Source organism: Cladophialophora psammophila (assembly GCF_000585535.1).
Source record: "Cladophialophora psammophila CBS 110553 chromosome Unknown aczJe-supercont1.11, whole genome shotgun sequence".
Taxonomy (NCBI): Eukaryota; Fungi; Ascomycota; class Eurotiomycetes; order Chaetothyriales; family Herpotrichiellaceae; genus Cladophialophora; species Cladophialophora psammophila.
Genome location: NW_006912932.1, coordinates 430,534 through 445,305, shown reverse-complemented (window position 1 = coordinate 445,305; position 14,772 = coordinate 430,534). Strand labels below are relative to the sequence as shown.

The window sequence follows — 14,772 nt, the reverse complement described above, 5'->3', positions numbered from 1 at the left end:
GTAAGACCGATTAAGTTGCGGCACCCGTTGGAATAGTGGAGACTTTCCGCCACCTCAGCCCAGTGTATACCATTCACCCCGCGGTATCTTTGGAGAGTAAATCGTGGCATGATCGAGCAAGTTGGCTGCGAAAAAAATACCCGATCCTTGGGGAAGGAACGGTGTTTTCCCTCCTCGAAACCCTTTTCCTAGTACCGGCTAGGGTGGCTTTCGAGCTAGGTTTTTGATATTTTTGCCGATTGGAGATTATCGTTTGAGTTGTCTAGATTGCGGCTCCCGATCAGCCTAGATGAGATCACTGCCTCTCTTACATGCAGTCCGAAAGGCTTCGAGGTAGCGGGTTCGATGTTGACTGGCATTCGTACTTTTTGCAAGCGGTCTGGGACGCCGATATTGCCAAAGACCAGCTCATTTTTGCCCTCCTTGGCAAATTAGGAGAGCCACATTCACCTCACCCGTCCGGTGTTTAACATTCTGCCCTGCATTTCTTCCTTGATGATTTCAGGATGCTTGTGGATACTTGGCATTAGTCCCAATGCTATCGCTCTCCGAATGGCCTTTGCGATCTTTCGTTGGTTAACCGCTCGCAATCCCGTCGAGTTCGAATGTCGGATCCGGCCCATCTCGGTCACATACTCAGACATAACGGAGAAGTTCTATAGGAGGGTTAGCATACGTATACCACATCTCTTGAGGCTACAAGCTCACTTTATACAAGCTGAGGGGGTTCACAGATAGTGCGTCAAAAGCGTCGGTCGTAGGTCGATGTTTGACTCTCCACTTGCGAGCTTCAGCACCACTCAGATCATGAGGGGCGTACACATCGCCGGCTTTCCAAGGTCGCGTCAGCTGTCGTGCAATCGCATGGTTTTCCTGTGCCACCGCTGCTCTCCGTTCCGCCTCTTTCACAGTCATTCCGGCCGCGCGTTTGAAGGTCTCTGTATTGCATTAGGAAACCGCCCTTCTGTCTGGCATTGGACAAAAGACGTACGGTCAAGGGGGGATGAGGCGACATATTTGCTTGCACGACCCAGCCGCAGCCCGAGGTTGGAGCTGAGCTGAGCAGACATGGTTTGTTAGACTTTAGAAGCGAAGCAATGGTTGGAATACGGAGTACACTGGCTGAGGCCGTGAGGGAGGTGTAGCATTGAGACTGCGTTTTTCCGTTTTCCGTATGGAAGAAAAGCCGGGAGGAAGGTGCGCCGACACTCCGCATTTCAATCGCGGTAACCACCTGCATGCTTCGCAGCAAACATCATGCCACCACGATCCCTCAGCTACCATCAGCACGATTCTCCCCTCTTCCTCCTTTTCGACTATGGTTCCCGTGCTGTTTGATATCTAAAACACCATAGCAACTAGTGCACAAGAGACGTGCCATGAAGTTCTCGCATTTAACCCGGAGCGTGTTCCGCGCAATTCTAGCCAATAAACCCTATGTCAGTCGAGACTGTCAAAGGGCCATTGGAAGAACACCATTCTCCCAGTACGCACGCACGTCCTACCACTTCCATCAAAAGCGCCATCTCTTTGGTCTCAACTTTGGAGGTGCTCGGCAAGGCTTCCAGGGCGCTAGAAGCACTCCCGCCAATGTCGAACTTGCGTTGAGCAAGCTGGTTGATCTCGTCAGAGCAAGAAGAAGCCAGTCTCGACTACCCCCCGAGAACGAGGTTGTCGATGCTCTTAGATTCCTCTTTACTTCAAGGATCGAGGCGCCGAGGCGATTAACGAGAAATGAGGTCTTTCTGGCCACGGAGGCTTTCAAACATCTTCAAGAGCGTGGACATATTTTGACCGAGGACACTAAGACGGGTCTGTCGGAGGAAGACCTCGATAATATTTTGCTGGCATTAGCATCTTCTACAGGCCATGACAGATTTCGGACCGACGCCCGGATTTTGGCAACACTCGTCTTTGATACACTCAAAAATCTGTCGAGACCGGCGGAGGATCTCGAGGCTCCTGTGGAACAGGGTCAACATCGAGCTCAAGGTTCGCTCTTGTTGACATATATTACTGTACTGTCCAAGACAGGCTCCGCTCAGGATGCTCTAGCACTCCTCCGCAAGTCCCCCAACAACTCCGAAAGAGCTAGCTTGCCAATGTGGACTGCCGTTTTGAGAGGTCTTGCAAATGAAGGGCGAATGTCGGAATTTTGGAAGGTCGTTGAAGACGTACAGAAAACCGTCGGGCCTCCTGATGCTGTCTCCCAAGAGGTCTTGATCACTTATTTCGCCCAGCATGACGAGATTACTACTTTGAAAAAGGTCTTCTCGCTACCCTTGGAAGAAGGCCAGGTGCCGACGACGCCGACCTTGGTCAAGGTTGTTGACTGTGCGATGCAGAACGGGGAATTGGAATGGGGTGCAAAAGCTGTGCATCTGCTGCAACAGAGGGCCGATTCCGGAGATATGGCAGGAACTCTGCTTCTCTGGCATGCTACTCATGATCCAGATGTGAACCATATACGGCGAATGATTCAACAGCAATCAGAGCGTGGGCTCACCGACGCAGTATCTATGAAAAGCCTTAACCGTGTGATCGAATACGCCTATTCGCAAAACAACCCTGAGACCGCAACACGCTATATTGACCTGGCCGAATCTCTTGGCCTTCACCCGGACGCCAGAACTCGAGCATTGCAATTAAATTACGAACTGAAGCGAGGGGATCGTGCTGCTGCAGCCCAGGCATACGAGCTCCTCTCCAGAGAGGATATACCTGTCGATAGGTCGGACGTGCCAATTCTGAACCACTATATTGCTGCTTTGTCCTTTTCTGCAGACCCTGAGTACATCCACCTCATGCAAGTTGTCGACCATCTTATCGAAAGTGGAGCGGAGCTGGAGGCTGAAGCCATCGCTGGCCTGTGCCACGTCTTCCTCCAAAGGGATGAATTAGAAGAAGCAACAGGCCTGCTCCGCCACAGGGTCGACTCCTATCCCATGGATGACCGAGCTCGAATAGCCGCAGTCTTCCGTCAATTCATTGTTGACCCGACCGTCAAAGATCAACGCGCCTACAACGCTTATGAACTGTTCCGGCACGCGTTCCCGGAGGCGCCGGTACGAGACCGCGTTACCCTAATGCAGTCATTCTTTGATCGGAATCGTCCTGAGCTAGCATGCCTTGTGTTCGGCCATATGCGGCAGCGTGAAGACCTTGAAGCTCGCCCCACTGCCGAGGCATACGCGAAATGCTTCGAAGGTATCGCAAAATGCAAGGACATTGACGGACTGCAGATGATTTACAATATGCTCAAACTAGACCTAGAAGTCGAACAGAATACACGCATCCACAACGGCCTAATGGCAGCATATACAGAGTGTCAGCAACCCTTCGTCGCGATCATCGATCATTTTTGGAAGGTCATGGAGTCACGCGAGGGCCCTACATTGAGCTCCTTTATTCTTGCCCTGCGGGCGTGTGAGAGGTGGATACCCCAGGGTGGACATGAGGCAAGACGTATTATGGCGTTGATGCAGAGTTTCAACCTCGTCATCACGAAAGAAGTATATGACGCCTACATTGGCGCTCTTGCTGGCCAATCAGAATTCGAAAACGTTGTGGAATTGATCGAAAACATGGAGCGTGATATAGGCGAGCCACCTGACGCCGTGACCATCGGCACATTTTATAATGCCATCCCCTGGCAGTATCGCAAAGACGAAGTGGAGAAGTGGGCAAAGAAGGCCTATCCGGACCTCTGGGCCGAGTTGGAAAGTTATGGCGATGTGATTGATGAGGAGTGGGAGATTAGGTATTTTAAGATTGATCGCTCGGTGGATATGGACGATGAATTATTGTTCCAGAAAGGCCAGTATCATCCCATCATCGCACAGGAGAGTCATGCGATGCTGGACACTCCTGTGAAGTGAGAAGCGTTCCATAGTCCGATCAGACTTTTGTGCTTGATATTAGCCGGGTTAGATGGGGTTTTGGTTTCGATTACTATGTTTTGACAACGACGGTATCATAGATCTGCTTCTGTTTTAAAAAATGGCCTTCGATAAACGAAGCACGCGAGCGGCCCTGAATGGGGAAATTATTGTTTCGCTAGTTGAATTCAATATGACATGGCCTGTCCTGTTTCCAAGCCCCAGCTACCAGAATGCAATGGCTGATGCTCGCTGCCGCCATCTGCTTCTACATAGAACGCCTAGATATCTCCCGGGTGATTCACTCGTCGTCTAGCAGGAAGATCAGGCCTCTTATCATACCTCCTGGTTCTCTTCTTCACTCAGATGGACGACAATGGGGTGATTCGGTCATTTCGCAATCCACCGCCCACTGGACCAAGTTCAGCACGGCTAGCTGGACAGGGTGCTTGTCCGAGCCCTCCCACCTATCCAGTATCTTCGCCACCTCCTAGTTCCTCACACGCCCACCTCGGAGATGACGACCGATTCCAGCTCACGACAGTCTATGCAATGCTCACGGCCTTGTCTTGGGCAACACGAGCGACTCGCTCGGGCTCGGGCCGCTCTTCTGCTCACCGTTCTCCCCCTCTCCCGGCGAGACGTCCTTCAACTGCGTGCTCGGATGCTTGTCCGCGTCCGTGGGCTTGATCAACTTACCGAGACTGACCCACAGATCAGGATAGTTTGCCTAAGGGGGAAAGTTCGTTCCGTTAGTAGTTGCTCCCGGCATCGAAATATGGGAAGGCAGTTTATATGCAAAATATGGAGTAGGAAAGCCAAAACTCACCTCCGCCTCGGCGGTTACTTCCTTGTACTTCTTCCACAGATCATCCACCTTCTCATCCACGTTGATGTCCTTGCCGCTCAACATCTCCGCATCGACTTGCCATAGATCTTCGTACACGCCTCGAAGGCCATTTCTGAATTGCAACGCCCTATTCGGCTGGTTCCTACTCTTCAGGAAGGTCAGAAACCCTGCAATCACGGTGTTGATGGCGCCGAGGACGGTTATGGCGATTCTCGCGGAAAAAGATCAGCCAACGTCTGTGATGATACGGATGCAGGGATAGCAGTAGTCTCTTCTAAATGCAAGCAGGACCGGCAAAGAGAAAGGGCAGGATCTCACTAGTTGTCCCTAGAGCAGTGACGGTGGCGCCAATGCCGATTTGAAGCCAGAGCATGCTGTGTGAGACGCTCATGACGATGTAATAGAAGCGAGTTTGGTCATTGTAGGCTTTTTCTAGCCGGTTGCGGAAGAGGAATTGGCCAGGTAAATCTCCTTTTCGCGATCAAGTGAATCGTCAGTATTTTCTGTTTCAGTTTATTGTACTTTATCCTTGCGTCGGTTCGTCGCAGATGCGGGTTTTTCACGTCTGCGTCTTTCTCGCAAGTCTTTTGTAAAGAGAATCGCAAGATTGGAGCAAATCACACCGGTTTCGGGCTTAATTCCCACACGTTGACGGAATTCTGTGCGCTTGTTCAGACTCCGACTTGACCCGCTATCAGAGCCAGGACCGCCGCCTCTGCCACCAGCGATGCCAAAGCTAGGATTTGGCGAACCATCAATCTGAGTTTGGGTGGCCGTTGCGATAGATTTTGTGTCTTCGACCAACGGGGCGCGGCTGTCCTGAGACATTTTGGCAGGATGGGGACGGGATTAACGCCAAAGCCAATGTGATCTTTCCGAGGGGAGTTGACCTGTTTGAAATTTGCTCTCACACTCTCGCAGATTTAGAATGAAAATCAGAAATGAGGGCGCAGATCGCCTCGCTGGGGAGGATTGGGCTTTTTGTGAGTCGCAGCATCCATAAGCAGAGGGCAGTTCAGCAGCAGCTGATGCTCTCAGTAAAGTATTGCACGCCCTGCAGCTCGAGAGCAGTGAATGGACTAGTCTGTATGCATTGTGATACGAGGAGTGTGGTCCAGAATGAAGCAGACAGCAGAGTCTCCCTATAAGCGAGGCCCTTCGACCACTTCCTGGAATGCCAAACACGAGAAAGGGGCTGATGAGGATGAAGCCGGCGGAGAGCACATGAACCATTAGAGCTGGTGACACGAGAGTCTCAACGATGCTCACGATAACTCTGCAGAAGATGACCATTTCGACCTCGAGGGTGTGCATCAATGTTAAGGGCTTGCCAGTCAAAGTAGTTCCCGCAAGGAGTCTTTCCGTGTTCGAGGATCGCTTTCAGCCAGCCTTTCACCGGCTGGAGGTCGATAATGGTCCAGAAATTCGGGAATGCGGTGCTAAGTTCAAAGAGGATGGTGATGGCTTCGATGGGTTCAGCTCGGAAACGGTGCGCAGTCAGCCGCAGTCCAAGCACGGTTAGCGCAGTTCTCGCCAGGCTGGCAACGTGACCACGCGAACGCCAAGCATTATGCGAAACTGCCTCCACTACCTCGTCTATTTTCTGTTACACAAACTCACTCCATACCTATTCCTTCCTACCCAGGTATCCAGCCTTGCCAGCTCATGGCAGAGGAGGCATGATGACCACGCCCGTCTTGCACAGACGGGTGCTTCCATCCTTCAGCCGCCCCGTGTGCCTGTCGCCTCTAATGACCCCTCCGAACACGATACGATGAATCGCATGTGGATCGCTAGCCTCTGGACCCGTCGTCCCTAGAATCTCATAGTCACGGAGCGTGGTTTCCGATGGATTGAGGCGTCGAATATCCTGCTGCCACTCGTATTCGATTCTCGTTTCACGAAGCAGCAGTGCAACTGTATAGGCATTGTCACACACATCCTGAAGTTCTGTTTTGGCGTGATCTCTCAGAGGGGAGTTTAAAGGGTGCTGGCATGTCAACCCGATCTGGTCCCATATCTGATCCGCAGCCATAGCCGGATATTGGTCACGATCACCCATATCCAACAATTTGGCGATTCGAACGCTGCTGGTTCGCCACTCGATCAGTTCGTCAGCTGCGTGTTGTCAGTCAAAGCCGATTGAATGGTGGTCCTCGACAAACTCACAGTTGCCACATCTCGCTAGTACACTATCTTCCACCCATTTGAAAAGGCTGTCGCTTCGGTGATCTTCAATTCCGAAGAGCATAACCGTTGGGTGAAAGAACGAAGAGTACAGTCCGTCTGCAACGTTTGCGCGGGTTGCAAGCTCCGCAATCTCGGGACAAGCGTCTGGATCATAGGTGCCCTTTGGAGACGGTATCGGCTTGCTGAAATGGGTTTTGACCAATTGAAAAATGTCACTTCTGAGCATGGCGAACCTTTTAACGATTTCGTCGTCCCCCGAAACAGCCTCTTTGCGTCGGGCACGAAGCATCAGCTTTTGCATTTGTGCAAGCCTAGCTTTGTGACCCATGAGTTGCCGCTGTAACTCCTCGTTGAGATGTCTATGTTTGCTTAGTTCTGTCTGGCAAATTGCAAGTTCGTCCTTTAGCTTGCACACTTTGTCCTCTGCCTCTTCGCCGAAGGCGTTGGAGAATTCGAGTGGAGCGTTGCGCTCCTCGTGTCCATTGCTCGTTGTCCGGGAGATCTGATGACGCTGTCAGGTTATCAGCAATTGCTTTCGAGAATTTCGTGGTCGGAAGGAAAAACCCCACAACTCACTATCTGCGGACAATGTGGTAGGGCTTCAGAGTTCAGCTGCTCCGATCTCTCCGGCAAGACTTGCATGTTGATTTTATTCACGTCTTCACGCATAGCCTCAAGCTGCAAGTGAGCATCCTCGTACAGATAACAACGGCGTTCTTGATATTGGTCGCGTATCAAACCATCCATTGGTGCTGACGCGGCTGTCCTTCTGCCCTTGGCAGAAGCATAGAAGGAAAGTCGCTCGTGTCGATTCCTCTCCGATGATGATACAGAGGTCCGCAGAAGATCAAAAAGACACATCAGGTGAAAGAAAGGGTTGTTTTCTGCAGTGAACATTTAGCAAATTGCAAACGAGCTTGACGCTCTTGGGGCCAGGAGGGAAGAGTGCATGAAGGTAGGAGTTCATCAAACTAGAGACATATTTCTAATAACAAACTCAACCTCTTACAGACATTGCCTTGAACGCGAAATATCTAAGCGCCCTAGAGACCGGGGAACTGCACCAAGTCCAGGGGCTTTGGCCGAAACAGAACCGACCCAGGGAAAGACCATCTACCCGCCTGCAGATTGGACTCCATCTTGAGCTCAACAGCTTGAATTTCGACGGACAAATCCGGATTCTTTCTAGCTTCTGGTTATGAGGGAGAAAGGAGTGCAAGTGCAATCAGGTCTTCCCGAAAAGATGCCCGAGATGAGGGCACTAGAATCTCCAAATATTCACGAGCCATCGTTTCCCCAAATCCCTGTGTCAGAGAAGGCTGAGTCTCTGTAAGGCCACAACCAGAGGATTGTCTCATCCTGCAAATCCACGATCTCGAATATGTTTTGCGTTGTTCTAAGTAGACGCCCATGTTCAAATAGGTCTCAGTCTATACTCACAATATGTTTCATAGTGCCACAACCTGTGGGAGGCCGCTTTGACTGGTCAGAGGCCTCCGAACCTATTAGCAGAAGAATACCGCAGACGCGAGACCAAAAAGGTCCGGGTGATAGGGCGTATGTCGCCTTTAAGGACTCTAATATGTCCTTCTCGCATCATCTTCTCTAGGTGCGACGTTGTTCACAGGGTTCGTTATTCGGATAACCATGGACTCCGCATCGTCTACCTTTGACAACTTACTTGATGACTTGAGCGACCTAGCTCTTAGCTATAAGGATACGAGAGATAGTTTGATCATTGCCCTTGACTTTGGGACCACGTATAGTGGGTATGTCAGCAAATGCCCCTAGAGATATTCTTTTGGCTGATGCTGGAAAACAGAATCGCTTACGCTCTCACAACCGACCCTGAAAAGGTGTTTACGATTGACTCGTGGCCGGGCGGAGACAGGAATGCTCCGAAGACACCGACTGCCCTTCAGTATGGATCGGGCTCAGTTACAAATCTCAAATGGGGCTATGAACTTGATCGGCTGGAAGGGGAGAAGATCCAACACATCAAATTACTCTTGGATCCAGAGCAGCCAAGACCGTACTTCATTCCCACAAATATCGAAGCCGAAATGGCAAAACTGCCAAAACCTGTTGTCGATGTAGCGAGTGACTATATGCGCGCAATCTTCGAGCACGCCATAAAAGAGATTGAAGGCCACTTCCTCGTGCCAGAGCTCTTACACAACTTCGATAAACAATATGTCCTTACAGTGCCTGCTCTCTGGTCAGACAAGGCAAAAGACATGACTTCCCGGGTTTGTGGACGATTGGATGCGCTTATGCCATTGGACGCTGACCATAAAGAAGGCAGCGGAAAAGGCTGGTATTTCACCGGTGGACATGATCACCGAGCCAGAAGCAGCAGCTCTGTTTACTCTGAAAGATGTGAAGAACAAAGGCCTAAAGGTAAAGAAAGCCTGCTTGCGCATGTCTTTGCATTAAACACCCTTCAGGTCAACGACGCAGTCGTCATCTGTGATGCGGGAGGTGGCACTGTTGACCTGATCTCCTACGAGATTCTCAGCTTGGCGCCCTTTGAACTCAGGGCTATCACGAAGGCGTCTGGTACGTTGTTGCTCCTTCCTCTCGGCCTCACTTCATTTGAGGCTCATGAATTCAGACTAGTAATGGTTGCTTTCCCAGGTGCTGTCGCCGGCAGTAGCATGATCGATCGCAACCTTGAAGAAGAGATTCGAAAGGCTGTCGGGATGAAGCGTTCGTCTCATTGAAAAAGACCGAAGGCTATCAAAATGCTCTGAAAGAGTTTGCCATAGCTATCAAACCAGGTTTCCGTGGTAAGGATGATAGGGACAAGTATTTGAGCTTCCCAATGGCAAAGCTCGAAGACAACCCTGCGAATGGGTTGGTCAAGAATTCGATGACACTCTCAGGGTAAGTATCGCTGACTTTTCGATGGGAAAGATGCCTGCTCACTCGGACAGGGCGACAATGTTCCGGCCGTTTGAACCAATAGCTCGTGAAGTTGATCGCTTGGTCGGGGAGCAGGTCAGTGCCGTCAAGATTGAGCGTTTGCAAGCTAGCCCGCCCAATCCAAATGGCGTCAAGGTTTGTTCTTGGTGAAGCTCTTTGGCCAAACTGTCTGCTGAAATTTGCAGGCAATTTTCCTTGTTGGCGGTTTCGGATCAAGCGACTATTTAGCAAAAGCCATCCAGAATTCAAACCCTGGAGTCACGGTGATCCAGCCGAAAGAAGCGTAGGACTCCCTGCCAACAAGTGGACCTTGTAATGTCTAATCAGATCCCCCAGGTGGTCGTCGATTTCCAGGTGCCTAGAAGACCCTTTCATACAATGTTCACAAATCTGACCGAACCAGGGGTGCGGTTTTGAGTAAATTGCCAATGTCAGCGTCTATCGTGGTTGCAACAAAGGCCGCGAAACACTATGGCACAACCGCATTCACCCCATGGGATCCCACTAGAGACACAGGCTTTCCGAAGTTGCGGAGCCGTTGGACCGGTCAAGACGAATGCGAGATTATGGATTGGTTCATACGCATGGTACGTTTTCGAGAGTTGACGCTTTGCTCCCACACAAAGCCGCCCGACGTACCCTAAAAGAATGGTTGAAGGACACACTCACTCTCTCTGCAGGATGACGAACTCAAACGTGGCAAGAAAATAACCTTGTCCTTCAATCGGGAATTCCCTGGGCATAAGCCTCGTGGAGAGACCCTCCGAATCCAAGACGAACTATATGAATCTACTGCCCTGTCGGTGCCGGAACACCCAGTCAACAGTGAGTCGAGTACACTTGTCCGACATGCGCCAATGTTCATGTCCTCTAACATCACCAATCGGCAGTCATACTCAACTGTGTGTTGCACACAGATCTTAACGGTGTTCCTAGGAGACTATTTAAAAAGAAGTGCCGAGCTTCGGACGGCGAGCCTTACTGCCAGTTGTCGTACGATTTGCAAGTGGAGAATACCGAGTCAGGACTGCTGAAGTATTCTCTGTTGATCGAGGGCGAGGAACATTCTGCCGTGGAAGCAAATTATTGAGGCGATCTCTACACGAATTCGTTCATGCACAGGTCGACAGGCTGCTTCTGGGTTACCATGTCTAGGGATCGACTAAGTTGTCGCCGTCCCTCGTCACTGCTTGTTTCACGTCATCGCCACTCCCCATTTCTTACAGCCTCGCCGAGCCTTCGATACAGATGCTATGGTTGTGGTATCAACGGAGATCTTCAGGGCCTCGACAGCCTTGTTTCTCATCCAAAAAGTGATCCAAGTATCTCCAATCCCCTAATCTGGCCCCTTTTACGGCGTTCACGGCGTTCTTCATAGACAGGTATATACATGCCCTGACAGAAGGACATCGTCCACGACTAGAATAGGAGACAATCTGACAACATCCTTTTCGCCGTTCTTGTATTTTTCCTATGCAGATCTCCGGAGATTTCGCTCTCTGTTTGTTCCTCACGGAGAAACATTTTCATACTACATGGCACCCTCTCCCGGTGAGGATGCTTTTTTTTTTTGGTTTTTTTGGGCCCGGAATGCTCGACTTTGGAGACGACAACGATGGAATCGTACTTCGCTGTGCTCTTAACTAGGTCCCTGGCCCGCTGCAGCTGGCCAAACCAATCGTCTTTCTCGCCACGACTTGCGTTCCCCAAGGGAAAAATGAGAAATGCGGGGGGAGAGAGGTTTTCAGTTCGGATGGATTCGTGCTGGCCAATTCGTATTATGGGTACCACGGAGAGCCTGACAGCCATTTACGTAAAGACGATCGTCATTTTCTGGTTCCTGCCCACTTCGCAGAACCTTGTTGCACACGCACGAGGCATGGCGAGCATTAGCGACGGCAACGTGCAGCAACCGTCTTGGGTTAAGCAGCTCTTCCTATCCCTGGTCTTGGAACGTGGTTGGTGGATGGTGTTGGCAACAAAGTTCCAGTTCACAGCTTTGGATGCTGGGTGTGACCAAGCGTCGACTGGCTATCTTGCTCCCCCTGCGTGTTTCGCAAACTCTTTCCACATGGACTCAGGAAATTGGTGCTATAATTTGCCTATCTCCTCCGGAAAGGACCGAACGAACCGAGCAGATTGAGAGTATAAGAATGGGAGGCATTTCTCTGGGATAGTTCCCTCAAGGCAACCACCTTTCTTCCAACCTCTTCGTATTCCCCGGATTTTGTTTCGACGTATTGGTCTCTACCCAAGTTGTGCCCACCATGTCACTTTCCGGCAAGATGACGCTCATCACAGGGGGCGGCAAGAATCTTGGTGCGCTGATCGCCACCCTCTTCGCGGCCGAGGGGTCTAATTTGGCTCTGCACTACAACTCTTCGTCGACGCGAAAGGCCGCCGAGGCCCTCGCCGCAGACCTCTCCTCCAAGCACAAGGACGTCAGGGTCAAGGTGTACCAAAGGGACCTGACCACCGCGGCAAATGTCGAGACACTATTCAACAGCGTCGCCTCAGACTTTGGCCCGAAGCTGGACATCGTGATCAACACGGTCGGCATGGTTCTCAAGAAACCACTCGTCGAGATCTCCGAGAAGGAATACGATACAATGTTCGCGATCAACTCCAAGGCGGCTTTCTTCATCACCCAGGAAGCCGCTAGGCGGATCAGCGACGGCGGCAAGATCATCAACACGGTGACTAGCCTCCTAGCCGCGTACGCGCCGTCCTATACCTCCTACCAAGGGAGTAAGAGTCCCGTGGAGTGGTTCACCAAGGGGCTGAGCAAAGAGTTGATGCCGAGGGGTATCAGTGTCAACGCGGTCGCTCCAGGGCCGATGGTTAGTATGGCGGATGCAAGGTTGAGACACATTAAACTGACCGGTCAATGAATTAGGACACTCGTAAGCTTCTCCCTAGACCTCTGCCGGTCCAGTGCTGCCTCTGTCAATCTCGAGCAAAAAAAAAAAACAGATCTTAACACCCATCAATATGATCGGTCCCATGATGCTCAAAGGGGGCCAGACTAATTGTGTGGGATAGCATTCTTCTACGGCCAGGAGACGCCCGAAGCAGTCGAATTTCACAAATCCAACGCCATCGGCGGCCGACTCACAGACATCAAGGACATCGCTCCGATATACACGTTCTTGTGCACCGAAGGGGCCTGGATCAATGGTACGTTTTTTTTGGTGATTTCTATCCCCTGCGGTCATGTTCAGATATGGACTGTCCCCCCCTTAAATGGAGAGGTTGGATCTTCCTTTTCGTAGAACAGAGGAGGAGTTCTCAGAGTGTGGAGAATTGTAGAGGGGCCAAACCTTTGCATTATTCCTACGAGGCGGCAAATGCTAACATCCTTTTTTAACACCACGCAGGCCAGACGATCTTCGCCAACGGAGGATACACGAGTCGCTGACCCAGCAGCACCAGTGGACAGCAAGAATTTTTGGTACTCGGTATTTGAGGCGGACTGGGTGTTTGAGGGGGTTGGCCCAGGGGGTAGCTTGGGTAGCTTGTGTGGAATCGAGTACTGGGTATGGGAGAGGATGAAGAGTCCGCTTAGGTGGGATCCATGATGGGGGTTGCCGGCTTGGCATAGCCAATAATAGCATATTAATTGTACCCAGTACAGAGGAGCATTACATGGCCTAGTGCTAAAGTCCTCCCTACTCCCTGCTCCCTGCTCCATACCGGCTCGCCGGAACTCATTACCTCGCTTCCTCCAGCACACCAACCCCTACTCGGTACCCTTCCAGTATTAATATATTACTCGGTATTAATACTCGCCTGTTTTCCCCAATCCGGCAAGGAGAACATGGCACAACCCCCGTTCACTTTCATCGATGCACGGCCATTGAAGAAAGCTCAGTCCCTTCAGATACGCCGGGAGATCAGGTCGCACGCAGCACGAGTGGTTGTATGTCGTGATCGGTCACTGTCCCACCCGACTCGACGGCCTCCACACAAAAAGCGGCGCGAGTCATGTCCTACCTGGAAGCTTCACATCAGTCCGAAAGCACAAGGCGAAGCGCAAGGAGAAGAAGGGTTGCCGATTCCTCCACGCCGCCCAGCGACAGCGAGCAACAGTCTGCTGCTGACAACGCCCTCTGGAACGAGCATGATTCCAGCCTCAACGAGCCCCATCTATTACCATCCTCTTGTTTCCGTAGTGCTGGACAACTGTAGGTTACCAGTTGCCTGCCCCATGCCTGCCCCATGCCTCTATGTTCTAGCCTCTTCACTGTTTAGTTCTACATTTTCCAATCACCCGTGTGCGCTGATATTGGCCCAGACCTACAGCATCTGGCCGTGGCCGTTCCTGAGCTCGACGGCGACAGTCGCTCGGCGCTCCTCCAGACCCTGTGGTTCCCCATGGTGCTCAGCTCGCCGATCGTCTTTCAAGTCATCGTTCTATTCTCGGCGTCCCATTATGCGTCCCTGCGTAATGACTTGACTCTGGCCGAGACAATCCTCTCTCTGAAACAGTGCGCGCTTTCCGGCATTGCGCGGGCTCTCTCTTCCGACACCAGAGGCCTGGTTGTTCGGGACGAGATGATTTCGGCGGTCGCCAAGATGGCGAGCTATGAAGCAATTTTTGGGGAAGAGAGCGCATATCACTGTCATATGAAGGCGGTGGAAATGATGTTGAAACTGAGAGGCGGGCTGACAGCCCTGGGACTGGAAGGGTTCCTGTCGCGGCTGCTGGTTTTCATCGACACGAACTCGGCATTCCTCCTCAACACCCACTTACACTTCAGGGGTTCGTCGTTTCCGAAACTGGCGAACCCCTTTATCATGCCGAATCCCAGCCGATTCGTTGGAGAGGTTTGAATGCATGTGTACCGAGTACGGGTATCAGGGAGTTCTGGCGAACATTTGCTGGCGAAGATGGGAATGAGATTCGGGGGATAATGGTTGTAATATTAC

General features: G+C 51.4%; 7 protein-coding genes across 7 annotated transcripts; 4 read left to right on the top strand and 3 right to left on the bottom strand.

Moving 5' to 3' along the window:
* Positions 1 to 446: 446 nt before the first annotated feature.
* A1O5_07381 (uncharacterized protein) lies at positions 447 to 1,070 on the bottom strand (the record flags this gene model as incomplete). The annotated part of the gene is made up of 3 exons (XM_007747970.1): positions 447 to 656; positions 709 to 938; positions 992 to 1,070. The coding sequence occupies 3 exons, from the start codon at positions 1,068 to 1,070 to the stop codon at positions 447 to 449; spliced, it is 519 nt and encodes a 172-aa protein (XP_007746160.1).
* A 309-nt stretch (positions 1,071 to 1,379) lies between these two features.
* A1O5_07380 (uncharacterized protein) lies at positions 1,380 to 3,878 on the top strand (the record flags this gene model as incomplete). Its single annotated transcript, XM_007747969.1, has 1 exon — positions 1,380 to 3,878. One exon carries the CDS (start codon positions 1,380 to 1,382, stop codon positions 3,876 to 3,878), a length of 2,499 nt encoding a protein of 832 aa, XP_007746159.1.
* A 556-nt stretch (positions 3,879 to 4,434) lies between these two features.
* On the bottom strand, positions 4,435 to 5,101 carry A1O5_07379 (uncharacterized protein; the record flags this gene model as incomplete). The annotated part of the gene is made up of 3 exons (XM_007747968.1): positions 4,435 to 4,608; positions 4,708 to 4,895; positions 5,047 to 5,101. The coding sequence occupies 3 exons, from the start codon at positions 5,099 to 5,101 to the stop codon at positions 4,435 to 4,437; spliced, it is 417 nt and encodes a 138-aa protein (XP_007746158.1).
* A 1,290-nt stretch (positions 5,102 to 6,391) lies between these two features.
* On the bottom strand, positions 6,392 to 7,665 carry A1O5_07378 (uncharacterized protein; the record flags this gene model as incomplete). Its single annotated transcript, XM_007747967.1, has 3 exons — positions 6,392 to 6,846; positions 6,898 to 7,429; positions 7,495 to 7,665. 3 exons carry the CDS (start codon positions 7,663 to 7,665, stop codon positions 6,392 to 6,394), a joined length of 1,158 nt encoding a protein of 385 aa, XP_007746157.1.
* A 900-nt stretch (positions 7,666 to 8,565) lies between these two features.
* A1O5_07377 (uncharacterized protein) lies at positions 8,566 to 10,130 on the top strand (the record flags this gene model as incomplete). The annotated part of the gene is made up of 8 exons (XM_007747966.1): positions 8,566 to 8,687; positions 8,741 to 9,167; positions 9,220 to 9,318; positions 9,366 to 9,477; positions 9,538 to 9,627; positions 9,654 to 9,804; positions 9,855 to 9,978; positions 10,029 to 10,130. The coding sequence occupies 8 exons, from the start codon at positions 8,566 to 8,568 to the stop codon at positions 10,128 to 10,130; spliced, it is 1,227 nt and encodes a 408-aa protein (XP_007746156.1).
* Positions 10,131 to 12,110: 1,980 nt separating this feature from the next.
* Positions 12,111 to 13,261, top strand: A1O5_07376 (alcohol dehydrogenase; the record flags this gene model as incomplete). The annotated part of the gene is made up of 3 exons (XM_007747965.1): positions 12,111 to 12,687; positions 12,886 to 13,020; positions 13,221 to 13,261. 3 exons carry the CDS (start codon positions 12,111 to 12,113, stop codon positions 13,259 to 13,261), a joined length of 753 nt encoding a protein of 250 aa, XP_007746155.1.
* A 399-nt stretch (positions 13,262 to 13,660) lies between these two features.
* Positions 13,661 to 14,676, top strand: A1O5_07375 (uncharacterized protein; the record flags this gene model as incomplete). Its single annotated transcript, XM_007747964.1, has 2 exons — positions 13,661 to 14,027; positions 14,138 to 14,676. 2 exons carry the CDS (start codon positions 13,661 to 13,663, stop codon positions 14,674 to 14,676), a joined length of 906 nt encoding a protein of 301 aa, XP_007746154.1.
* Positions 14,677 to 14,772: the final 96 nt, after the last annotated feature.